The sequence below is a fragment of the Vicia villosa genome, linkage group LG1 (assembly GCF_029867415.1).
Source record: "Vicia villosa cultivar HV-30 ecotype Madison, WI linkage group LG1, Vvil1.0, whole genome shotgun sequence".
In the NCBI taxonomy this organism is placed as follows: Eukaryota; Viridiplantae; Streptophyta; class Magnoliopsida; order Fabales; family Fabaceae; genus Vicia; species Vicia villosa.
Window position 1 is genome coordinate 78,981,840 of NC_081180.1, and position 22,766 is coordinate 79,004,605.

The 22,766-nt window shown below is 32.7% G+C and overlaps 4 protein-coding genes across 4 annotated transcripts; 1 reads left to right on the forward strand and 3 right to left on the reverse strand.

Moving 5' to 3' along the window:
* Positions 1 to 1,374: 1,374 nt before the first annotated feature.
* LOC131610293 (E3 ubiquitin-protein ligase RHA2A-like) lies at positions 1,375 to 2,244 on the reverse strand. The gene has a single exon (XM_058882201.1). The coding sequence runs from the start codon at positions 2,132 to 2,134 to the stop codon at positions 1,640 to 1,642; it is 495 nt and encodes a 164-aa protein (XP_058738184.1). The 5' UTR covers positions 2,135 to 2,244; the 3' UTR covers positions 1,375 to 1,639.
* Positions 2,245 to 3,500: 1,256 nt separating this feature from the next.
* Positions 3,501 to 4,379, forward strand: LOC131610303 (uncharacterized). The gene is made up of 3 exons (XM_058882208.1): positions 3,501 to 3,894; positions 4,001 to 4,046; positions 4,162 to 4,379. Exons 1-3 carry the CDS (start codon positions 3,551 to 3,553, stop codon positions 4,165 to 4,167), a joined length of 396 nt encoding a protein of 131 aa, XP_058738191.1. The 5' UTR covers positions 3,501 to 3,550; the 3' UTR covers positions 4,168 to 4,379.
* Positions 4,380 to 9,130: 4,751 nt separating this feature from the next.
* On the reverse strand, positions 9,131 to 14,651 carry LOC131646916 (uncharacterized). The gene is made up of 8 exons (XM_058916847.1): positions 14,150 to 14,651; positions 13,975 to 14,061; positions 13,443 to 13,887; positions 12,379 to 13,352; positions 11,074 to 12,294; positions 10,768 to 10,986; positions 9,802 to 10,659; positions 9,131 to 9,708 (listed from the first exon to the last, which is right to left on the reverse strand). Exons 1-8 carry the CDS (start codon positions 14,649 to 14,651, stop codon positions 9,131 to 9,133), a joined length of 4,884 nt encoding a protein of 1,627 aa, XP_058772830.1.
* A 1,111-nt stretch (positions 14,652 to 15,762) lies between these two features.
* LOC131646928 (uncharacterized) lies at positions 15,763 to 22,260 on the reverse strand. Its single transcript, XM_058916856.1, has 12 exons — positions 22,144 to 22,260; positions 18,218 to 18,361; positions 17,882 to 18,122; positions 17,681 to 17,771; positions 17,454 to 17,581; positions 17,296 to 17,368; positions 17,062 to 17,209; positions 16,819 to 16,976; positions 16,609 to 16,729; positions 16,367 to 16,537; positions 16,225 to 16,281; positions 15,763 to 16,139 (listed from the first exon to the last, which is right to left on the reverse strand). Exons 1-12 carry the CDS (start codon positions 22,258 to 22,260, stop codon positions 15,966 to 15,968), a joined length of 1,623 nt encoding a protein of 540 aa, XP_058772839.1. The 3' UTR covers positions 15,763 to 15,965.
* Between the last annotated feature and the right edge of the window lie 506 nt (positions 22,261 to 22,766).

The window sequence follows — 22,766 nt, forward strand, 5'->3', positions numbered from 1 at the left end:
CATAAGAAATTTTGTATAGACAGATGCATAAACAATAGAAAGTTGATTACTACAACTAAGAAGGTTATTTGTTCAACTTTGTTTAAAGGAGGTCTTGGTTTGAATGATATTAAAATAATAAACAAATCTGATTGTTTATCTCTTTGTTCAAAGTTGTTGACTATCAAAATAAATAGTTTTTTATAATATTAGTATATATTCAGACACACAAAAAATCATGCATCATATTTCGTAGTTAATTATAATTAAGCCTTACTTTTTCTTTTTAAAATAATATAATAGATGGTAGGATGGTAATAGAAAAAGACATCAATTTATAAATTAACAATTAGTTAGAATATAATTATTTAAATTTAATTGTATAATGCTTAATTACGTATAACATTTAAAAATAAAAATAAATGAGGGTAGTTTTTATTATTTAGAAAAGTAAAAAAAAAAAAAAAAGTATTGGTTGAGTGTAGAAGTGTATATAGATTTACAACTAGGAGAGTCTACCGAAAAACATATTCTATGAAGCATTATTAACAAAAATACAATAAAAAAATTCATTTTTTTAAAGCTGAAATAAACGGGCCTATAGTAGTCTCTCTATTCTATTTATTAGAGTTTTTTTTTAATTTATTAAATAATTAATATATGTATATATTATATTGATTAAATATATTAATTAATTAATAAATTTAAAAAATAATATTTTTATAGATAAAATCGAGGATAGTATTAGTTAAAAAAAATTGGTGCTAATTTGACATTCTTTCCTTAATTTTTTTATAAATAAATATCTTTTAGTTAATTACGTATATCTTTACGGAGATAACAGGTTAAATTATAAAAAACAGTGATTAAGAAATTGAACTTGTTTCAACCAAATGCTAACCATTTTAGCTCTAAATATTGATTCAACCTCAATTTTAAACATAGAGAGAAAAAAACGCTTTTGAAGCTAAAACCCACAACTTTTTAAGCCAAAAATCACCTTTTTGAGACATTTTTTTTTTAATTTAGACCAACAGTGTAACACAATGATAAAAAGTTCAACTTTAAAAGGAGAACTCTTTTCATGAACATGATTAAATAAGTCAAAATAAATTTAACCAAATTTACACTAAATATTATGTCTATTTTTATCATCTCTAAAATAATTTCTTTACCTCAACTTTTTGTTTGGTGTTATATATTTAATTTGGAGAATATCATTTTATAAACCAAATATTCTCAACACGCAATTGTGCGATTAATCTCAAAATACTGAGGATCGAACCCAGACTACTTGTTAAACTGATTTTTTTACCATTCAAATTTTTACCTTAACATTTTAAATTAACTTCACTAAGTGAAAAAAGAAAGTCTAATGATATTCTATTATGAAAATTTTGCAGAAAATTGGTAATGTCTCCGGTTATTAATCATAAACACATAGGAGTTCAAAATTTACATCATCCCAAAAAAGGGTTTTCTCAAACAGCAGAGCCACCCTTTCCAAAAATAGTACCACCACAATTATATATAAGGAAAAAAAAACTCAATACTGTAAAAAAAAAAGATAAAATGAAAATTTTATCCTATTACTGAAAAACCGCAACTATGTAAAAAAAATGAAGGGGGTAAAATTGGGATTTGACGAAACGACGACGCATCAGCGAAGAGTGAACCACGAGATGAGTTGGCTACCGACACGGCGTTCGGTGAGCGCCACGCGCTCATCGGAGACAAGCGAAGACCGGCACAACGGACAATTGAAGTTGTACCGATGAAACCAGCCGTTGAGACAGTGGCGGTGGAAGACGTGACGGCAGGGAAGCTTCCGGACATGGTCGCCGTTCTCGAAGGTCGATTGGCAAAACACGCAGCGGTGGTTGTCGGATGAAGCGGCGTCTTCGTAAGTGTAGAAGTGTTGGTTGTTGAGAGAGAGTTGATCGGAGAGGAGGAGGATTCCGGCGAGGCCTGATCCGACGGCGGCGAGGAAGTGGTCATCGACGATCTGATCGGTTTGGAGACGCGAGAGGCCGATGGATTGGAAGAGAGCGAGGAGCATCGTGCGGATGTAGTTGACGCAGGTGGCGATGTGCATCAAGACGAGTAAGGGGATTGAGTCCGACGACACGTCGTTTAGTTGGTTTTGTAAACCCATCGCTTTGGTTTTGGGTTTGTGAATTGGAATTGAGAGAGTGTGGGAATTTGAGAGAAGAGGATGAAGAGCGTGTCGTTTTTATTTGTGTGGATTGTGAGAAGAGAAGAGGTTATATGGAGTTATAAACGGTGGTTTGATGTGATGGGGGAATCGCTAATTAACATTAGAGTAAGGGGGAGTCTATCTCAAAATTCTAATCAATCGGTTAGGTGTTTTATTAAACTTAATTAAATTAGTGGGATTTAGAGTAGCTTGGAATATTATAGATAGACTAGTAAAGGACCCGTGCGCCCGCACGGGTCACGTAAAGTCGGTATAACAATCAAAAACATATAATATTGTTATGGTTAAATAATAAATTTAAAAAAAAACGACGTATGTAATATTTTGAAAGGAAAAAATATTAAATAACTAAATAATTAGAATAAAACAATTAATAATAATAGTTACAATAGAGAGGAAAAGAAAATTTGAACATAGATGTAACATTTTTTATATTAAGTAATCTTATATGTTTGATAATGTATCCAAAAAAATTATTTAAATTTGTGGACTACATTATAAATATTAAATAAATATAATATTGTTATGGTTAAATAATTATATTAAACAAACTGAAAAATGTATATAAATGAAAATAATTAAATCGTAAATATTTCTAATTAAAGCTGAAATATGTATGAAAACCTAAATAAATAAATAATTAGAACACAATAACAATTATTAATAATTGTGAAAGAGAAAAAAAAACATTATAATTCTTTATTTTATAGTTTTTATGATAATATTAGTTTCTTTTTTATATTGTGATTTATTAAATTAATTTATATAAATTAATGATATAGTTATATGACTATTATGAATTTGTATTTGTAAGAATTAATACTTTATAAAATACCACAAATTTGTTTTTTTTTTTCTTAAGATTTAAAAAATAAACGAATAAATAAGTATGAACAATTATTATTAATTATGAAAGAGAAAAAAATAAATAAAACTCTTAAAAAGAGATACTATAAGTTTTGGATTACATTATAAAATAAACAGACATCAATGTGTTATTTTTTCCACACAATTAGAAAATTGACTGATGTATAAATAACGTGGAATTAATTATTACTCTTAAAAAGAGTTGATTGTATTTAGTTCTGCATGCACAGAAAAAGTGGATTTCTCCAGTTTCCAAAATCTCTTGCACGTTTACCTACTAAAGAGAAGTCTAAAAGGTAGTAGGTTTTTGGGTATATATGGTGATAGAAGCTTGGAAACTCCCACACTTCAAGTAAGAAAGGGCGAACAGTAAATCGGAAAGTTGGAAGAAAAAATGGCTAGGTTATGCAGTGAAATTTCTTATTTAGGTCACTGAAATTTCTTGTCGTTGAGGACCCTGTCGAAAGATTCGCGATAAAGCGAAGGATGAAGCAGAGATCCAAGCAACTCCGAATGAGGTCGAGAACGAAGAAACAGCGGATTACCAGGTTATGCAGTGAGTGGGCTTTACATGCAATCAACAATGTTGCATGCGGCTGGGAAAGGGGGAGTAAGATTAAGAACATATCAATGGTGTGGCAGAATGAGATGATTGGAATAAAATGGTCGGGGAAGCATCAGGAAATTAGGGCTGGTTTGGGTTTTGCTTTGTTGGAAGACGTTCAATTTGTGGCTGATGTTATGGGAAGTGTGGGACTGCAGATAAATCCGAGAATGGTTGAGATATCCAATTCAGTGTATCTTGGTAGAATCGTCTTTGAAAGTGAAAGGTATGTCATTTTTATGCAACGACTGTATTGAAAGAAGATGATATTAGGGTAGATGAGTTTAATTCCATTCCACGCATTAACCCTGTGTTTGTCTTCTGCATGACAGTGACTGGATTATATGGGCAGATTTGGTGAAGAAGCTTAAAACAATGGTTAGGAACATCTCTGTAGCCACAAAATCTATTGTAATATCTATATTAAATGATTTGTTTGTTGATCCGTATGCTACTGGTAATTTTGTGAAATTGTGATTGTTGTGTAATGCAGGTTTAGGTGTTGATGGCTAGACTGGATGAAGTGGTTTTGCAGTTTGGAAGAGCAGCAGTTTGTTTTGAATGATGTTGTTGGGTTCTTTTGTTTTAAATCTATCAAGTTTAATGTAATGTTTGGAACCTTTTTTATGTTATATTGATATTCTGTATTTGAATTTTAACAGAACATGGTTTGATAACCTTTTATGTAATTCCAATATCATAGTTTTATGATTTGGACAGATGCTTGAACATTTAAATGATTATTGGCATGGTTTACTTTAGTTTAATTGGTGTTGTTATTGTAATGTGGCTGTGCTTTCAGATTTATTTAATTTGTGTAAGATGTGTGAGTTAATATGATCCAAGTGTTAATGATATATAGTATAAAAAGTAAAAATAAGGATACCATTACATGAAAGTAGATATTGTAGCAACATCTGAAGTTCAATATAATTGGTAATAAAAAAAATTGAAGAGAAAAGAGCATCTGAAAGCACAGATTATGTATGGTATTTTTTTAAAAACAGTGAATGTTTAAGATTATTTATACTTTTTTTAATAGAATATTAAGTGTTAAAAAATATGTATAGTATTTTTTAAAAAATTATTTATTGATTCCTAATTATTACTACGTATATATAATAATTTTAAAAATAACTTGAAAATTTTTGATCAACAATTTTTGCTCTAACATATATATAATAATTTTAAAAATTATATATTAAGTATTTATAAAATAATATGTGACTTAATTTCTGGTTGTGATACATTTTATTTTGCTATTAAATTTGATGAAATTAACTAATAGTTTATTTAAAAATAGTTGATAAAATGTAATAATTGCCCCTAAAAAATTGATTCCTAATTAACTAATAGTTTTTAAAAAATTATTTATTGATTCCTAATTATTACTACGTAAGTGGAAAAAAATAACTTGAAAATTTTTGATCAACAATTTTTGCTCTGACATATATATAATAATTTTAAAAATTATATATTCAAGTATTTATAAAATAAAATTTTTGGATAATTTCTATTTGTGATACATTTTATTTTGCTATTAAATTTGATGAAATTAACTAATAGTTATTTAAAAATAGTTGATAAAATGTAATAATTGCCCCTAAAAAAAAGATTCTACTATATAGGTATAAAAAAAATACTTATTTACTTTTTTGCTGTTTAGAATTCCGGGAAATATGGTAAAGAGGAGGTAATAAAAAAAAAAAAAAAAAGGAGATCAAAAATATTTAAACACTGCATGGTATTGGTGAAGCTAAAAAAGGTAGTGTATGCATGTATATTTGAGGTTAACGGATGCTGATGACATAAATGCATTTTTTTAGTTACAATACAAAGCGTTGTTCCAAATGTTTATTAATTGTTTCGGTTACACCGTGGATAATAGGGAAAAGTTATGATTGATTAAATAGGTGTCATTTATTGAAGAAGTCTGGGGAAACTGAAGCGTGCAAGGTATAGTCACGATATATTTTGAACTATTCACATTACATCACTTTTACTGATTTCATTCCTCTTGTTTATCAAAAAAAACAGACATTTCTTCTCAAGCTACTAAGAAATGAAGACACTGACGGGTGGACGAAAGCCAACGCATGGGTGGATATCAGACGACGATGAAGGTGTCATGAGGTCAGAAACATTATTTCCTCCTCTATTTCGGTTGTTTTTTATTTTTTCCAGCCCCGATCTATTTAGGTTTTAGGGTTTTTTGATTTAATCTGCATGATAAAATGGTTTTGTGTGAGTTTTATAAAATGATGTGAATGGAGTAGAGCCCTTGCTGTTTCTGAAAGTCATGTTTCGGAATATTGTGAAAGTATGACTTATCTTTGTTTGGCTGTTAGTGTTACTCATTATTTTCTAATAGTCTTCATTATCGGTCCAGATTGTCATCTTATATCTATTTTCAAGTTGTTAATCTTGAAATTTTAAGGTTATTTAAATAATACTTAGGATTATTATTGTTTATTTCTCCTTCAAAACGTCCTAACGGAGTTACAACTGTTCTTCCAGTGAGGAGACAGCATTGATTGAGATAGAGAAACTCGTGAATGAGGTTGCAGATGGTTCTGAAAAAAAATCTTGTGGCAAGTCTGTTAGAAAAGATAAGACAAAATCAAAGAAATCTGTTACATTTGCTGAAACTTCAAAGAATGCACCTGTAGTTGTTTCCAATGTCGTCAACACAGCTGTTCCTATAAGGAATGTTAAGGTTGAACAACATGATGTCCCCCTTGTCTCTGGGAACGATAATCAACCAAATAGCAAAACCACTGAGAACTCCAACACTGTTGTTGAGAAAACAGTTGCAAACAAAGCAAGTGTCCTTTGTAAGAGAACAAATATGCAGGCTGAGTGCAGGACTGCCAACAAAAGAGCTGATACAGATGGGAAGCCGAAAAGTACTGTGAAACTTGCAAAGAAGGGCAAAAATGTTTCAAATGTTAGGATAAGGATGTGGGGGGGAAAGCCGACTTACTGCTGGGATATTGCTATTAAGAATTCAAAAGTAAAGAAGGATAATGTCCAGGTAAGCATGCTCGAAATTTACCTTGTATTTTAATACTGAACTATGTCAAGTGTTTGATTAATGGAATCTCTGTGTTATTGCAGCATTTCCCTAAGCAGATAGCATTAGACTGCTTGGCAAGAAATCAGAAGGAGGTAACCATTAGAGATTGCGATCTGTATCAACAATTCAAGTGTACTGTGAAGACGGCATATCGTGGCGGGGTTCCAAGTCCATCTGAGAAATACATGACTAAAGGCTGGTACGCATATGTGAAGGCCAAAGGGTTCAAGAGAGGTGACAAACTTACATGTCAATTGGCCCGACATGGTACTTTCATTTATGTTCAGATGAAGAAGAAATGATGGGACTTGGAAATTTGTGGAAGAACTTGCTAATCGTTATGTTTATTATGTGTTTTCAGTATAAACTCTTCTTCCTTTATGTATGGGGGAATTTAAGTGTTTTTGTTGGATGGAATTTTGTGTTGAACTTTTACTGCTGTGCTCCTTAACTCTATCAAAACTCAACTATGTTTTTTGTTTAAATTCTAATGGTTGCATCTTTTTTATAATTCTGCTGTTATGGTATATATAAGTTTATTTGTATGTTATGGATGACTATTTTGGCACCTAACTTTATTGTGAATCCATATGTTTGGAGTATCATAACTATTATTTTGTTAGAATGCTGTCATTTAGAATATGAATTCTTTTTTTACTGTACTTGTTAAGAAAGTGAAAAATATTTCAAAAATACATAAGTCCATACTCTATTAGATATTTAAATATATGTTTTTTATAATAAAAAAAAAATATGAATTAATTTATGATGTCCTGCGAGTAAAATAAAATTTATATTGAAACATATGTAACAAAATTAAAAAAAGTAATAATGTATGGTTTACAATATATGTATACATGTTACAAAGTGTAATGATGAATATTATTTTAATTTGTTTTGGTTTTTATGTCCTATAGAATAAAGGCCCATCAAGTTTCACGGCCCAAGCTGTAAGTGTATACCTAAGAGCATATATAGGAAGTTTTTGAGAAATTTTTGATAAATGATAAAATCTTGCTCTATTATCATTAAAACATTGGAGATGGTGAAGTGGGGGGTACCATTTGTTCCTTCTCCTTCCAGCAGGTAAGTAGAAAATGCATGCTTAAAGCAAAAATTTCTTCTGACATAAAAAAAATTCAGACTTCTCTACTTTTGCATGCACTGGAAAATTGATCTCAATTAGGGATGTATAGTTGATAACTAAGTATTTATTAAAGTTTTTTGTTAGATCTGTACTAAGATGACTGTTGTTCTTAACAAAAAATAAAATAATGAATAGTTATATTCGAAAAATATTTGTTATAACTTGTAGAATAATTGTACTGTTGTATTTAATGTTTAAGTGATCCGGAAAGAGACTCCCTTGAGTGGGCACGTCAAATCATTAAAGAGTTCGACGAAGAGCAAGATAAAATGTTAAAAACTCTCATAAACGATGGATTTCTTACTGAAGAGGAATGCATTGCTGATTATAGTGGTGAAGTAAAGTGGAGGAAGCATGTCACAGAAGCAAACATGCATGGACAAAATGCACTGGTAAATATCTTGAAAAATTTAATGTATTTATGTATATATTTGTAAAACTCATTTACATATCATGCATGTTGTAAAATCTGTAGAATATTCCTATGGAAATATCGAAGACGTGCTTTGGAAAGACGCAGAATGCAATAAGGATGGTAGATCTTGTTGATGGAAAAGGATATCAGTGCGTAATTCTTAGGGCCAGTAGGAATGAGTATGAAATACATATTGGGGTTGGATGGTACTCTTTTGCAAGAGAGAAAAAACTAAAATCAGGAGACGTGCTGGAATTCTCAATGATTCCATTTTCAGATCTGATATTTGTTCAGTTAGTGAACAGGAATTGATGTTGCTGGTATGTTTTAATATGAAGGTACTGTGTTGGGTTGGTTGTTTTTTATCTTTATAGTTTGTGTTGGGTTGGATGTTTTTTATTTTTAGACTTTGTGTTGTGAATGGTATTTGTTTAAGAATATGGAATTTATGTTGACTGCGATTTAGTTTTACCTCTGTTAATTTATATGAATGATGTTGCAAATGCTATACTGTTTGGTAACAAAGTGATTTATTCAAAAAAAAAATTACAGCTTTATATTGTTTGGTATATGTGTTTTATTAAAAAGTGGATCTTTTTATGATGTAAATGGCATAGAGCATGTTTCTGTTTCTTTATGGCATTTAGATTAATGATATATATTTGAAGAATGTGTGAATTGCAAAAAAATAGATATCCATGAGTTGCATATACTATATATTGCAATTACAAAAAAAAAAATAGATATCCCGAACTTGAAATGATTAACGTGCATGGCGTTTAAAACTTCAAAATACTAATTGAATGGAACATTTAATTGTCCAATTATAAATTTTCAAAGACTTCTTTGAAAACGACATTCGTCGTCACCGACAATGGTTGTTTGTCTTTGTCGTGAATTAAGATCTTTAGACCCTTTTTGCTCTTTACTCTTGAGACTGCCACATAAAATTGACCATGACTGAACACGCTTCTTGGCAAATATATACCGACGAAATCTAAAGATTGACCTTGAGATTTGTTAATTGTCATAGCGTAGCATACCATTATAGGAAACTGTCTTCTGGTCATTCGGAAGGGCCATGGTGATTGAGTCGGAGTTATATCCATTCGTGCAATGTATACAATACCACCAATGTTCTTTCCAGAAATAATTTTTGCTTCTATAACATGATCGGCCAGTTTGGTAACAATGAGACGTGTTCCATTGCAAAGCCCTTCTGCTTGGTCAATATTCCTGAGCAGCATTATTGGTGTACCGATCTTCAATTTGATTTTATGATTGGGGACACCGGAAGTTTGCAAGGCATTCAAAAATTCTGGAGTTAAAACATCAAAAGATTCATTGCCGTCACCGTCTGTTGTATCAACTGAATCCGAGCTTAAATACTCTTTCTCTTGACCTGCAGGTTGACAATGTTATTTGTTGTCGTAAATAACATTGGGCATGAAAAAATAAAATACACAACGAAATACTATAAAAAAATGTTGATTACCGGGAACAAATTCTAAAATATACTGATTGATTTGATCAACAGTCTCTATGGTTCCAGCTAATATTGCCCTTGACTGTAGAAAATCCACATTATTGTAGTTAACGGCAAAATTTGGATAGGTGTTTTCAAATATTGCCTTGAGGGGATCATCAAAATCAGAGATCAACAGATCTTTAGGAACGTCGATCTCTGCGTAACCATCATTTGGTTCTGATATCTTCCCATCTCCAACAGTTAAAATCCAATTTGAGAAATGTCTTAACTCTGCAGAACTGGTGGATTTTGCCGACTGCTGTAGTCGCATATTCTTTGTGAGTTTCAAAACCTTGCAGTGATCCCATATGTATGATGAATTTATTGTAGCATGAACTATATCCGAGCGGCTGCCTCTTGGAATAACTGGAAGAATTTGCCTGAAATCACCGCCAAAGACTATTACCTTACCTCCAAATATTTTATTTGATGCTTTGGATCCACCCATGATATCCTTCATAGTTTTATCCAATGCCTCAAAACAAAACTTGTGACACATTGGAGCCTCGTCCCAGATTATCAACTTTGATAGTTTTAGTAGATCACCTCTATCGCTCCCTTTGTTTATGTCGCATGTGGAAGATTCAAGCGTGGGAATCGGAATTTTGAATTTAGAATGCGCCGTCCGGCCACCTGGAAGTAATAGGGAGGCAATTCCAGAAGAAGCAACTGTCAGACATATTTGTTTCTTTGATCTTATATAAGAAGCTAGTGTTCTCCACATATAGGTTTTGCCTGTACCGCCGTAACCATAAAGAAAGAACACGCCTCCATTCTGGTTATTCACGGCCATCATGATTTGCTTAAATACATCCCTTTGTTCATCTGTTGGTAATTAGAAGATTATTCTTAGACAATCATAATATACTATGCTATGCTATTGTTAATTTGGTTTTACATTTATAACAAATTTCAAATGGACAGTGAAGAAACCTGTGAGATTCTGATACAGCATGTTAAATTCTTGAAGTTGTTCATCTGGATTGTAGTTCCGCTCTTCGTAAATAAGCTTGTTGCCAAATTCTTCGGGGACATATCCTTGTGGTTTTGGCATCCCAGGAAAGTCGCTCAGGCTCTTACGGTTACGTTGTAGTAGCTTTTCTATCTCAATCAATGTCAGATTGTATATTTCTTGTTCTGATAACCTCAAACCTATTTAACAGAAGTTTGCAATAGAATTATTTAAAAAATGAAGTTAATGAAGTTGACATCTAATTCTTTTATTCAATAACATGTTACCTCTGTTGTTGGCAATAGTCTGTTGAGAGTAAAGAATTCCATCAGATAGAAGATGCCTTGTTTTGCTCCATACATGCCTTGGTCTGTTAATGCTACTTGACAGCAACATGTGGACAAAAAGCAATCTTAAATAGTGGCCAGAACCCCACTGAAATGCCTCTGAAATAGCAGCTATAAATTCACGATCATCCCCAATAAAGCCCATTGCAAAACATGCATCACGGAAAGTATCGTATTTGACGTTGTTAACTATTTTCAGTTCTGAATAATTTCGAGGGCCCTTCACATGTGTAAGCATCATTCTGAGAAAGTACAATTCTCCTGTAGTTGGAGGAACCCAAATTAACCTGCCAATTGTGTAACCCTTCTGCCTGGGCTTCCACTCTCTTTTCTTTTTGACATATACAAACTTTGAAACAAAATTGCTATAAGTTAACTGTTGAGCTTCGGTGTATTTCTGATTAGCTTCAAACCATGCCGTAAACATCGACTCAGTTACACTTGGTTTCTCAAGGACATTGGAAACATTGCTGATGTCAGTATAGTAGACTGAATGTTGACCTTCGCAATGGAAGTGTAATCTTTCGACAGCTGGTTTCCTTCCATGAATGGGGAAACCATAAATCCTCCAGGATGCTTCGCTTGGAGAAACATACCTGCAGTCAATATACTGCTTGATTTCATCAATATCTTGACGCTCAATAGGACATCCATTTTCATTCATAACAATTGCAGCTGTTATTCGATCATAGCCTTTGTTGATGTATTTAAACAAATATTTTATGGATGTGCTTTGATTGCACCATTCCATATTAATATGAGTTCTGAACTTCAACAACAATTTTGCATTGTAAGGAACAACAAATCTATTGTCAACCTCTATACCATTCCTAATGACAGTGTGACCGTTGTCCCTTCTTCTGTAAACCGGATAACCATCTTGATCGACAACTGTCTCAGCCCGAAAGTCTTTAGGAAAGTATTTGGAACATTTACCATCCTTCATACATTGCAAAGACCGGTTTGCGTTTCCGCAAGGTCCGTGTATCATGTGACTTTTTACCAAATTATATAAGTCTCCGTCGGTGTCCTTGTTCGGAATTTCGGCAGATATAATACGGTCAATATCAGCAGGTGTTGGATATTTGCTGGATGGATGTAGAAATATCAAAATATGAGCGTGGGGAAGACCTCTCTTCTGAAACTCAATTGTGTACATATCTACAACAGAAAAAAAAAGTATGAATAATGATGGTTAAGAATCAAATTAATGTATGATCAGTTTTGAAATGAATCAATACTTACACGCAAGAACTTTCCCCATACAACCTTTTTTAGTCAAATCTGACAGTAACTCATCGAATTTCATCTTAAATATTCTCGTTATGAGGTCCGGCCGATCTGCTGGTGTCAAATTATTAGAACCAAGTACACGTTTCAATTCCGGCCAGTTTGGATTACACGTAAACGTTATGAATAGATCGGGAAATCCAACATAACTACATATTGCCATTCCATCAAAGTAAAGTTGATCCATGTATCTGCGACTACCAACATAGGACGATGGAAGGACAACTCTTTTCCCTGTGTTTGCACCATCGGTATGTCCATTGGTTCTGATATCTGCTAGATAGTTATACTTTCCAACTCTAAGTTTAGATTGATTTTTTCTTAACCATCGAAGTCTCTCAGATTCCATCATTGTATAACCATCAACCAAGAACTGTTGAAATAACCTTCTTGATCTGAGAACTGTTTGGGCCTCATTCTTTCTGGCTTGAATACGAAATGCAAACCACTCTCTAATTGTGAGCCTATTTCTTTTAGTTGCTTGCTCCCACGGAACATCCTCATTGTCGGCTACTCCAGTTATTGATTCTGAGTTACGTCTATTGTTGGAATCTTGATTACGGTGTCTAATGTTCGGCCTGTAACCATCTTCGCCATAAGGGAAAAGCAATGGATATTGAAATCCCAAATATGATGTATGATATTCATCTATTCTTTGAAGTTGTCCACTCTGTTTGTGCATTATTATGTCCCTTTTCTCAGCAGTGTCAACATCACCAACAATTAGAGCAGCAACTTCAGAAACAGTTGGTTGATTATAAATTCTCCCATCGGTGCGTCGCTCGGAAATAAGACGGAGCTTTAGGTCAGAAACATTGCCTTCGGAAAGTATATCCCTTGCCATCTTAAAACTCTGGGCATGAACATTGTGTTGATATAACATAGAAGAGAGTTTTTTCACTATGTCAAGATCTATTCCGTCTTTTGTCCTGCAAAGAATGAAAACTCAAAAATGGTATATGGTCCATATCGCATAAAAAAGAGCATATTATTATACACGAAGTAATAAATAAACATACTTGAATCCGTTTACTCTATGTTGTATTTCATGTTCAGTATCATATATATAGAGTTGTGCAAATCGGGGATTTTGTCCTGGCAATGGTAACATGCTACCTATACGATGACATGATTGTCCTTGAATTCGGTAATTCGGAGGACCTCTACCATTATTAAAACGGTTGTCCATTTTAGCACCCGGAGACGTAAATGCAAACATCATGTTGAAAAGACGTATTTGTTGTTGAAATAGTTTTGATTCAGGGTTTGTTTGGTCAAACAGCAGTTTCTGTAACACCGGTGGAGGTTCTCTCAATAAAGGAATTTGAACTTTACCATCACCGCAACACATTGTGAACTTAGGACTTAATGTTTGCCGACACTTGGTCTTCCTTTCTAAATACCACATGTTTGCACCACATTTTGGACATTCAAACACTGGATCACCTATGTCGTAAAAATCTCCTAAATGAATGCACAGCTAAGTTAACAGATGAGAGGATGTTTAACAATATAAATTTACTGACAATTATTACATTATTGTTACAAAACCTGATGGTAGTGCATTGACCATTACAGCTTGATTGTCCATATCTTCTTCATCTTCGTCCATAACCATGCTGTCATCTGAACTCCAACCTATGGAAATTGATACATGCAAATTAATTAGAAATTTGTTAAGTGTTTAAATTAATTGAGAATGTACATTACCATAAATAAACCATACTCTCTGACGAATCATCATGCATATTATCCTCTTCGTTGTCATCTTCAAAAAGTTCATTGATTTCAGTAGTATGTAATGGAGAGTTTTTTGAAGATGTAGAACCACATTCACCAACAACGTTATCAAATCTATTATTTAAATTCGTCCCTCTCATATTGATGTTTCTCATTGTAACAACTCTTGGACGTTTTTTATTCAACGAACTTGCAAGATTACTGATCACTGAGGAAGCATGAGTTTTCTGCAAATTTGTTATAACCGAATTGCTGGAACTTGGAATATTCTGAGAGATGGTAGAAAATGGAATTCTTGCATGAGCATTATCATGACTACTAATTGGGGTAGTCTTGCCTACATTCTCCTTCTGCAGTCCATTCAATTTCTTTGCTCTCTTGGATTGAAGTTGACGTTTACGATGAAGTCTTGCTTCTGCTGATCTTTTTTTGCTTAACACACTGCTAAACCATTTATCTTCAAGAGCCTTTTGATTCAGATCATCCATATTTCTGGTTTTTTGGTTTGATTATACAGATTTTCGGACAAATATATGGTGGGAACATAAGGCCATAATATATGTATGTTTAAGTTATGTGGATATGTAATAATTACAGTAGGAGTTGATATTAGCAATGATGACTTTGTTTGGTCATTTACTTTAGTCTGCACGCTTAGCATAGTCATAAATTAATCTCTCTCATACACAATTTAGTTTTGAAATTGTAATGATTATCATTCTTGGCATTACACGTTAAGTGTCATTAAACATCCAAGGCATGATAGAAAGCTATGATAATTGTTTATGTGTGAAACAAACTTAAATTGTGTAGTTTCCAAAGCATGTCATAACTGAAATGAGTGAGTAAGTGGCTTGAGTAAAAAAATGGATTTCTAGAAAATATTTCATGAATAAATAAAAACTATTATAAGTTCAGTTTCAAAAATAATGGAATAGCAAAAGTTATATTGGTTGATGTGCAGAGCTGTTTTTGAAAATATTAATAGGATCATAATTTAGTAATTCATACAATATTTAAAATTTTAATAAATATGCAAGATCAAAACATGGTTCAAATTAAACTTGTAAAATTTAGTTATTATGATTTGGACAATTGAAAATATATAGATTCTCACCTGCAGCATATATTAGAATCATATTATGTAAACTAATATGATTAAGTAAAAGTAGAATTGGATTGGGCATAAATGTAAAAATATCTAACATCTATCTTGTATAATAGTGATAAAGAAAATAAGATATAATTTTGAATCAATACAACCCACAATTATGTCATAACACTAAATTCAGAATATGCAAGATCAAAACATGGTTCAAATTAAACTTGTAAAATTTAGTTATTCTGATTTTGTAAATAAAATATATAGATTCTCACCTGCAGCATATATTAGAATAATATTATGTAAACTAATATGATTAAGTAAAAGTAGAATTGGATTGTGCATAAATGTAAAAATATCTAACATCTATCTTGTATAATAGTGATAAAGAAAATAAGATATAATTTTGAATCAATACAACCCACAATTATGTCATAACACTAAATTCAGAATAAGACATTGATTAAAATTGAACAAAATAATTCCATGGGAATCTCAAATTGAAATTAAATAAAATGCTTGAATACAAATACTACATGTTGTCCAAGAGTGAAAGCTTTGTTGGTAGAAAATGCAGTACCACAAAGTAAATAAAACAATACATCCCATAAATTTAACAACCAAAAAACATTAACCATAGGATTATATGTTCCAACAGATTTGTGGTAGCATCCATAAAATACAAAAGTTGATGAAGTCTTCAAGCATTTGGTTCAATCTTCACTTTTTTGGGTGGCTTGGTTCCTGAATATTGTGTAAGTCCTAAAAGCTGACAATCCGATTCTTCAGCATTAACACCATGAGAAACACTCTTTGATGGGGTATTGGCCAAACTCTTGTCAGGATCATTTTCTCCAAATGCAGATAAGGACTCCTTCGAATGTAGTAAACAGATTTATTAAAATATGTAAGAAAATACATGTTTTGCATGAAAGCATTGCAATTAACAAACAACATACCATGGAAGTATCAACATGATCAGCAACAACATTTTGAATGGGAGGAAGACTATGAGCCTGTATTAGACAATAGGATATTATTAATATAGTTGGATTTCAGTTAATTTAAGATATTCAAGCGGATTACTATAAACTGAAAAACCTCATCAGCAATATAATCCTTTTCAATTTGACTGACAAATTCTTCATCATAAGAAAACTTCCAAACAGATGCTTGCCCAAATGTTGGCTGTACTTTAGCTCTCAAAGCCATTTTCTTCTCCAACAACATGTCAAGCTCGTCAGGATAAACCATGGGATCATCTTCACCATTCTAAAGTTGAAAAAGAATGTTAGAAACCATATATTATACTATTTTACAAAGAAACTAAATTATTAACAAACCTCTAACATTGATTTATGCATGCTATCAGCAGATTGTCCTATAATCTGCTCACAGTCGGCATCCCAAAATACAAACCGGAACTTTGATTCACCGTCATAAACATATATATCAACTTTGTACCTATTACATAATTACAAACAGGTATAATTGAGTGATCTTAGACAAAAAGGATTAAAAGGTCATAAATAGAAATAATTACAACAAACAACCTTGGTATGGGTTTGTGAACATTTTCGCCACACACACACTGGTATGGATTGTTCAAATCAGTAGCCTTCACAGAGCACTTTGTGCATCCATAGTAAAACCAACCATGCTTGGATACATAAAATTTCGTGGTAGTTCCAACAGTAACACATAACATGTCCTGAAAATAAAAATAAAAGCATTACAAATACATATAGATACTTGTTAACAACTTGAAAAACCATTTACGAATTAATGAGTCATACTTGTTTGATTTTGCAGAATTGGCTCAAAGGAATGCACTTTGCCTTATGAACAAATTTTTCAAGTGTTGTAAACTGAGATCCACCAGACCAAAGAGACATGGATTTGGCAGATTGCGAAGGCTTTTGGGATTGCTCATTTGCAGGCAACCTGGGAATGTTATAATAAATCCATGATATAATTTGGAATCAAAATGAAAAAACTAATTGAAATAAAAGACTGCCTAATGTTAATACTTTGACAAAAACTCAGAAATCTCCTGGATGTCTTCGTTGATTAGCAGCTTTGAACCACTCCATGCATTGGATACTGATTGAAGAAAAAAAAAAGTTTACAACATTGTTGTAAAAATGTGATAAGGCAACAGCAGAAAAAAATTAAAATAAAAGCAAACCCTGAGAATCCTTGATCATTGCATGAGTTAGTATGATGACAATAGCACCCGTGTTAGTTGGGTCATTATAATATTCCAAAAACTTAATACCATAGCTCTCCCATAAGGTGCAGATAATGATGTCACCGCTGAGATGTTAAACCAAAAATTGCGTTAAGAAAAATCTACTTTGAATCATAATAATCGAAAAATAAATACTGCAAGAGGATTAAGGGTAACAAATGTACCTCAAATCTTTGAGACTGAGGGCCACAAATGTCTTCTTTCCTGGAGTGTTTGATTGCATATTGTTTATCTCATGTACAACGCCTATAATATCTGCAAAAGAGATCAAATATGGCAAATGTTATAAGTAAATGGATGAATATAAGAAGAAAAGGGTGCTTAATGTTTTTTTCTACCTTCAAGTCTGTTAAGATGACATTTGCCTGCATTGATTTCGCAAAACTCTTTGAAATAATACTTCAGAGGAGGAATATTTTGTACATCCATGTGTTTCATGGTCGTACCACCAAGGAACACGAATTTCTTTGAATGGTCACACAGCTTCCACTGAAAATCGTTATCAAATACAGTCCCGTTGTTGATTATGCAAGTCATATTCTCTTGAATTCTTGGTTTCCACTTATCTGTATGATCAGCCCGAATCAAAACTTGAATTCGATCACCCTAAAAACATATGTATTGTAAAATATGGTTAATCACAGACATTGCATTGCTAATAATGAAAAATGGAACATTAAACGAAAATGCAATACTTATACCGCAGCATCCATGATAACCATCTCCAGATGCTCAGCACCCTTACTGTTAACAACGCTCCATATATCAATAATTCGAACAGCCAATCTCCATGTTTCCTTCTTGTCGCTGATGTCTTTTATGCAGTCAAATTTACGACTCATCTTCTGCAGAAATGGAAAAATAGACAGATTAGAACAACAGTCGTTTAGAAAAACAACTAACACTGTGGCATGGAAGAAGCTGTATCGCAGAATATACGTGAAAAAGAAAAACCTAATATTGATGGGCGGAAACAGAAGAGGAAGATAAGCCAAATGTAGGGTTTGGGGCTTGAGATCAATAGCCATAATATATATAGAAGGATGATAGAAGAAGTGAAATTTTCTTGAGCAACCAAAGAGAAAAAGCGTGCAAATGGTTTTGCTCTATTCCATGCAGCGTTGCACAATTCTCTACGAAAGCATGACAGAAATATTAATTATGGAAGAGGATTTGGACAATTGAAAAGTAATGCAATGATTATGGGATACATATTTCTAATTAAATTAATTAAGGTTTATGCAATTACTGTTGTGTCCCCGATTATCACCCTCAAATTGAAAGATTAGAGGGATATTGAAAGAATTTCATATGTATTGTACTTTATTATATTAAAAGTAGATTACTTATAGACAATTTGCTAGGACGAGAAATTATGTATTCAAGGCTTCTCAAGTTTATTCTTTGGGCCAAAAGCTTTTATTAAAAACTTAAAAAAGAAACTACTTTTTACAACTAACTTAATTGATTTTCTGTTATTTACCAAACTAACAAACTTTTAACAATTAGCGATCACTCTTTTAAACAAAAGTTGTCCAAATAATTGGTTTACAAAACAAAATTAGAAAACTAATTAGCTATTTTGGAATTCTTGCAAATTCCAAGCAGTATCTTGAGTTTCTCAAAGGCTTCAAGTTTTGGAGGCTTTGTCGATATATCTGCAAGTTGATCTTGTGAGGCACAATACTTCAATCAACTTTACATTCTTTACTTAGGCTCCTTAGAAAATGAAATTGTATTCTTCCATTCCATGCATGATAATATTTTTGCTTAACTTAATAATTAACATAAAAAAGTTAAGCACTTTTCTTGCTGTTGGTGAGAGCAATATAGAATTCTCTACAACTATGTTACCTTAGACACACAATGGGTTGCAGCTATAAATTCAACTTCAGTTGTGGATAGGGTCACAATATGTTACTTTCTTGCTGACCAAGTTAGTGCACTAGGTCCTAGCATGAACACATACTCTGAAGTACTTTTCATGTCATATACATCTTCATAATAATTGTCTGACTAAGGAACAACTTCAAAGTGTCCCCCTTTCTTGTACTGAATTCCCATCTCAATTAATACCATAGAATTTTATCGGTGGCCAATAAGTGAGTTTCCACAGGATGTTTCACGTATTTGCTTATCATGCTAACTACAAACATCAAGTCAGACCTATCAGCATTTAGGTACATTAAACCTCCCACACTTTACATGAATCAAGTAGGATCCACATTGCTTCATTTGCCTTGTTTTGATACCTTGGTCCCTAACACAACTGGTCTACACACAACATTATTTTGATTCATACCAAACTTGTCAAGCATTTCTTTGGCATATGAATTTGCCTTCATTGTCCTGCATAATGTTGAGTTCTAGAATATGTTTCATCTTTCCCAAGCAACTCATGCCTAAGGTGTGCAACATGAATTGCTTGAAACCCTTTGAACATATTGTTGTCATTTCCTAAAAAATATTAGATCACCTACATTGTTGTCTTCTTTCATAAATAATGTGTTCTCATGAGGACACTTGACAAAGCCTTCATTTTCAAAGTGCTTCTTTATTTTGTTGTTCTAAGCCCTTGGAACTTGCTTTAGTCCATATAGAGTCTTATGCAGTCTATACACTTTGTTTTCCTCTCCCTTCTTTATATAGACAACGTCTTGTTTAACAAAAATTGTTTAACTAAATTCTTCACGAAGGAAAACATTACCCATATCTAGCTGGTTCACACTCATTCCTCTAATAACTGACACTGTCAATACACTTCTTATGGTGTCCAACCTAGCCAGTGGTGCAAACATTTCTTTGTAATTAACTCCATATCTTCTAGTTTATCCATTAACAATTAATCTTGCTTTGGGTTTCTATATTTCTCACCCTTTCTTTTTGTTTTGTATATCCGTTTCACTTATATACCTTTGCCCCTTTTGGATGTACTATTAACTTTCAAATTCGATTTCTTTTCATGCCATTGATTTCATCATCCATAGCCTTTCTCCACACATCCACCCTTGTAGCATCTTCATTCTTCACAAGATCGTCATTGACATAGGGACCAGATATGGCTAGGTTCATCATTTCTTCATGATAGTTGATATCACTAGTATAAGTGGCATAGTTCTTAAGCCATGATAGAGGTTTCTTAAATATCCCTTGATTTAAGTTTGGGTTAGAAGTATATGTTTCTTTAACGGTTGATGTACCACTAGTCACCAACTCCTCAAGTATTTTTTTTGTTGAACATATGACTTCAGACACAAGAGGTGGGGTGAATTGTGTGTTTTAGAAAAACTTGGATTTGAAAAACTTTATGAATCAAAACTAGAGTTTACACACATTTTTATAAAAGTTTTATCAAATATGTAGCAAAAAATAAAATTGTAGAAATAAACATTTTAAGGGATTAGAGAAAAACACCGAGAATTATACATGTTCAGTAAAAAACGACTTAGTCATGTCCCCATGAATTGATCTTGAGAGTATCCAATTAAACTTGAGAGTTTTTAGTAGCTATAACTCATGAAGCCCCTTATGCAAGGAAAATTAAGTTTTTGGCTAGCTTCCAATCAAACAATAAACGAAAGAGTAAAGCAACAAATCTTCCTTTCAAACGATGGATCGAAGCAGATAGTCTTTTTTCCATAAGAATCTTGGAGCAGTTAGTATTCAAGCTTTTAAATAAACCTTGGGAGTTTTTAACATTGAGATATGCTATCGAACCTAAACCATGGTTTTATACCAGGATAATCAATAACCTATGAGATTTTACCACCGGGTTGATCTCGAACCGAAACAAGCTTTTACACATGGATAAGCTTTAACCTAAAATTGGTTTTATCGTCGCCTAACCAAGAATCTATGACATTTTACCACGGGATGATCTCAAACCTAAACAAGATACTTGATCACACAAATCTCAAACCTTAGCTTTCAATAAAATAGGTATTGTTTAAACACAAAAAAAATCTCGAATAGGATACTAATTTGACTTATTTTGTACCGTAGTCTGCAATTTGAGAAGTAATTTCTAATTAGTTCAATATAAATAGCCTGGCATACCGTTGATTCACGTGTTATATCTAGTTGATTGAGGAAAACAAAAATTGAAAAAGGAAAATTGGCAATAAAAGGCAGCTGCACCTACTAACTTAAGTAACCCCCACTCGATTATTCATCCCAAAGGTATTTAATCCCCAATGCCAAAAAAAAAATTTGTGAAAAATAATTCGTGCAAATAATAATAATCAGTCGCTTGTGTGTTGTACATAAAATACTCAATAAATCCTCTAACAACTTTGTATAGTATGCGATGATTATTATATCTCATTGCCTTAATATGATTGTTTCGAACAAAAGGAAAAAAATCGATAAGTGAGATTATAACACTGAAAGGCATCACATATTTGCCTCGATTTACACATATTTTTATCGTTGTTTTATTGTTGTTCCTAGTGTTATAATGGTGTTTTGTCTGCTTTTCGGGTATTTGACCATATGACAGGTTTACGCGAAGAAACGAAGCGAAATGGGCGGAAAACAAAGGAAAATGATTAATTTTCACTCAAGGCGTTCAACACGGCGTTCGCTATGGAGAAAGCCAAAAGGCGAATGACGTTTCCCACCGACTAACAATCAAGAAGACCAATTCTTCCCCATTTTGGGAAGGTGGCATTCGCCATCCTTTGATTTTTCCAGACAGACGCAAATTGGCTTTGGCTTGGTATCCACCTCCTCCACTCTTCGCCATCAAGTTACATTTTAGGGTTTCTAAGCATTATAAATAGTATTTATTCTTCACTTTTTCGATCCATTAAAACTTAGTATAACTTAGGCATATATTCAGATTCAAAATGCTTTAATTATTCACACCGGAGGATTATCACATTGTTGTTATTGTCGAGTTTGGAGTACCTTTATTTTGAAGTCATTTATCTTCTCGCATTTACTTTCCGCAGAAGTTTATTTCCCGTTGTACCAGATTCTAGTCTCCGTTTGGAGCAGGTTCTTAATTTATTCTGCTTTATTTGTTTTTTACTTGCCTTGTCTATTTATCTTGCACTTTTACTTTCCCTGTTTTACTGTCCTGCACTTAATTTACTTTAATTCCGCAATTGAAATTTTAATATGTTTAATTATGCACGTCAAACAAAAACTTTTACTTTTACTGTAATTATGTCCAGCTATTTTCTAAGGGTTGGAATGTGATGACTGTCGATTAATTTGATGGTACTCTTGTATGGTGTTTCTTTAGGA

Coding starts and splice junctions, on each gene's coding strand:
- LOC131610293 (XM_058882201.1), bottom strand. CDS start 2,134: ATGGGTTTACAAAACCAACTAAACGACGTGTCGTCGGACTCAATCCCC.
- LOC131610303 (XM_058882208.1), top strand. CDS start 3,551: ATGAAGCAGAGATCCAAGCAACTCCGAATGAGGTCGAGAACGAAGAAA. Junction 3,895..4,000: donor ATCGTCTTTGAAAGTGAAAG/GTATGTCATTTT, acceptor TCTGCATGACAG/TGACTGGATTATATGGGCAG.
- LOC131646916 (XM_058916847.1), bottom strand. CDS start 14,651: ATGGATGATCTGAATCAAAAGGCTCTTGAAGATAAATGGTTTAGCAGT. Junction 10,987..11,073: donor GACTATTGCCAACAACAGAG/GTAACATGTTAT, acceptor TCTGTTAAATAG/GTTTGAGGTTATCAGAACAA. Junction 9,709..9,801: donor TATTTTAGAATTTGTTCCCG/GTAATCAACATT, acceptor GTCAACCTGCAG/GTCAAGAGAAAGAGTATTTA.
- LOC131646928 (XM_058916856.1), bottom strand. CDS start 22,260: ATGGCGAAGAGTGGAGGAGGTGGATACCAAGCCAAAGCCAATTTGCGT. Junction 18,123..18,217: donor TGGTTATCATGGATGCTGCG/GTATAAGTATTG, acceptor ATATGTTTTTAG/GGTGATCGAATTCAAGTTTT. Junction 16,977..17,061: donor AATTCTGCAAAATCAAACAA/GTATGACTCATT, acceptor TTTTATTTTCAG/GACATGTTATGTGTTACTGT.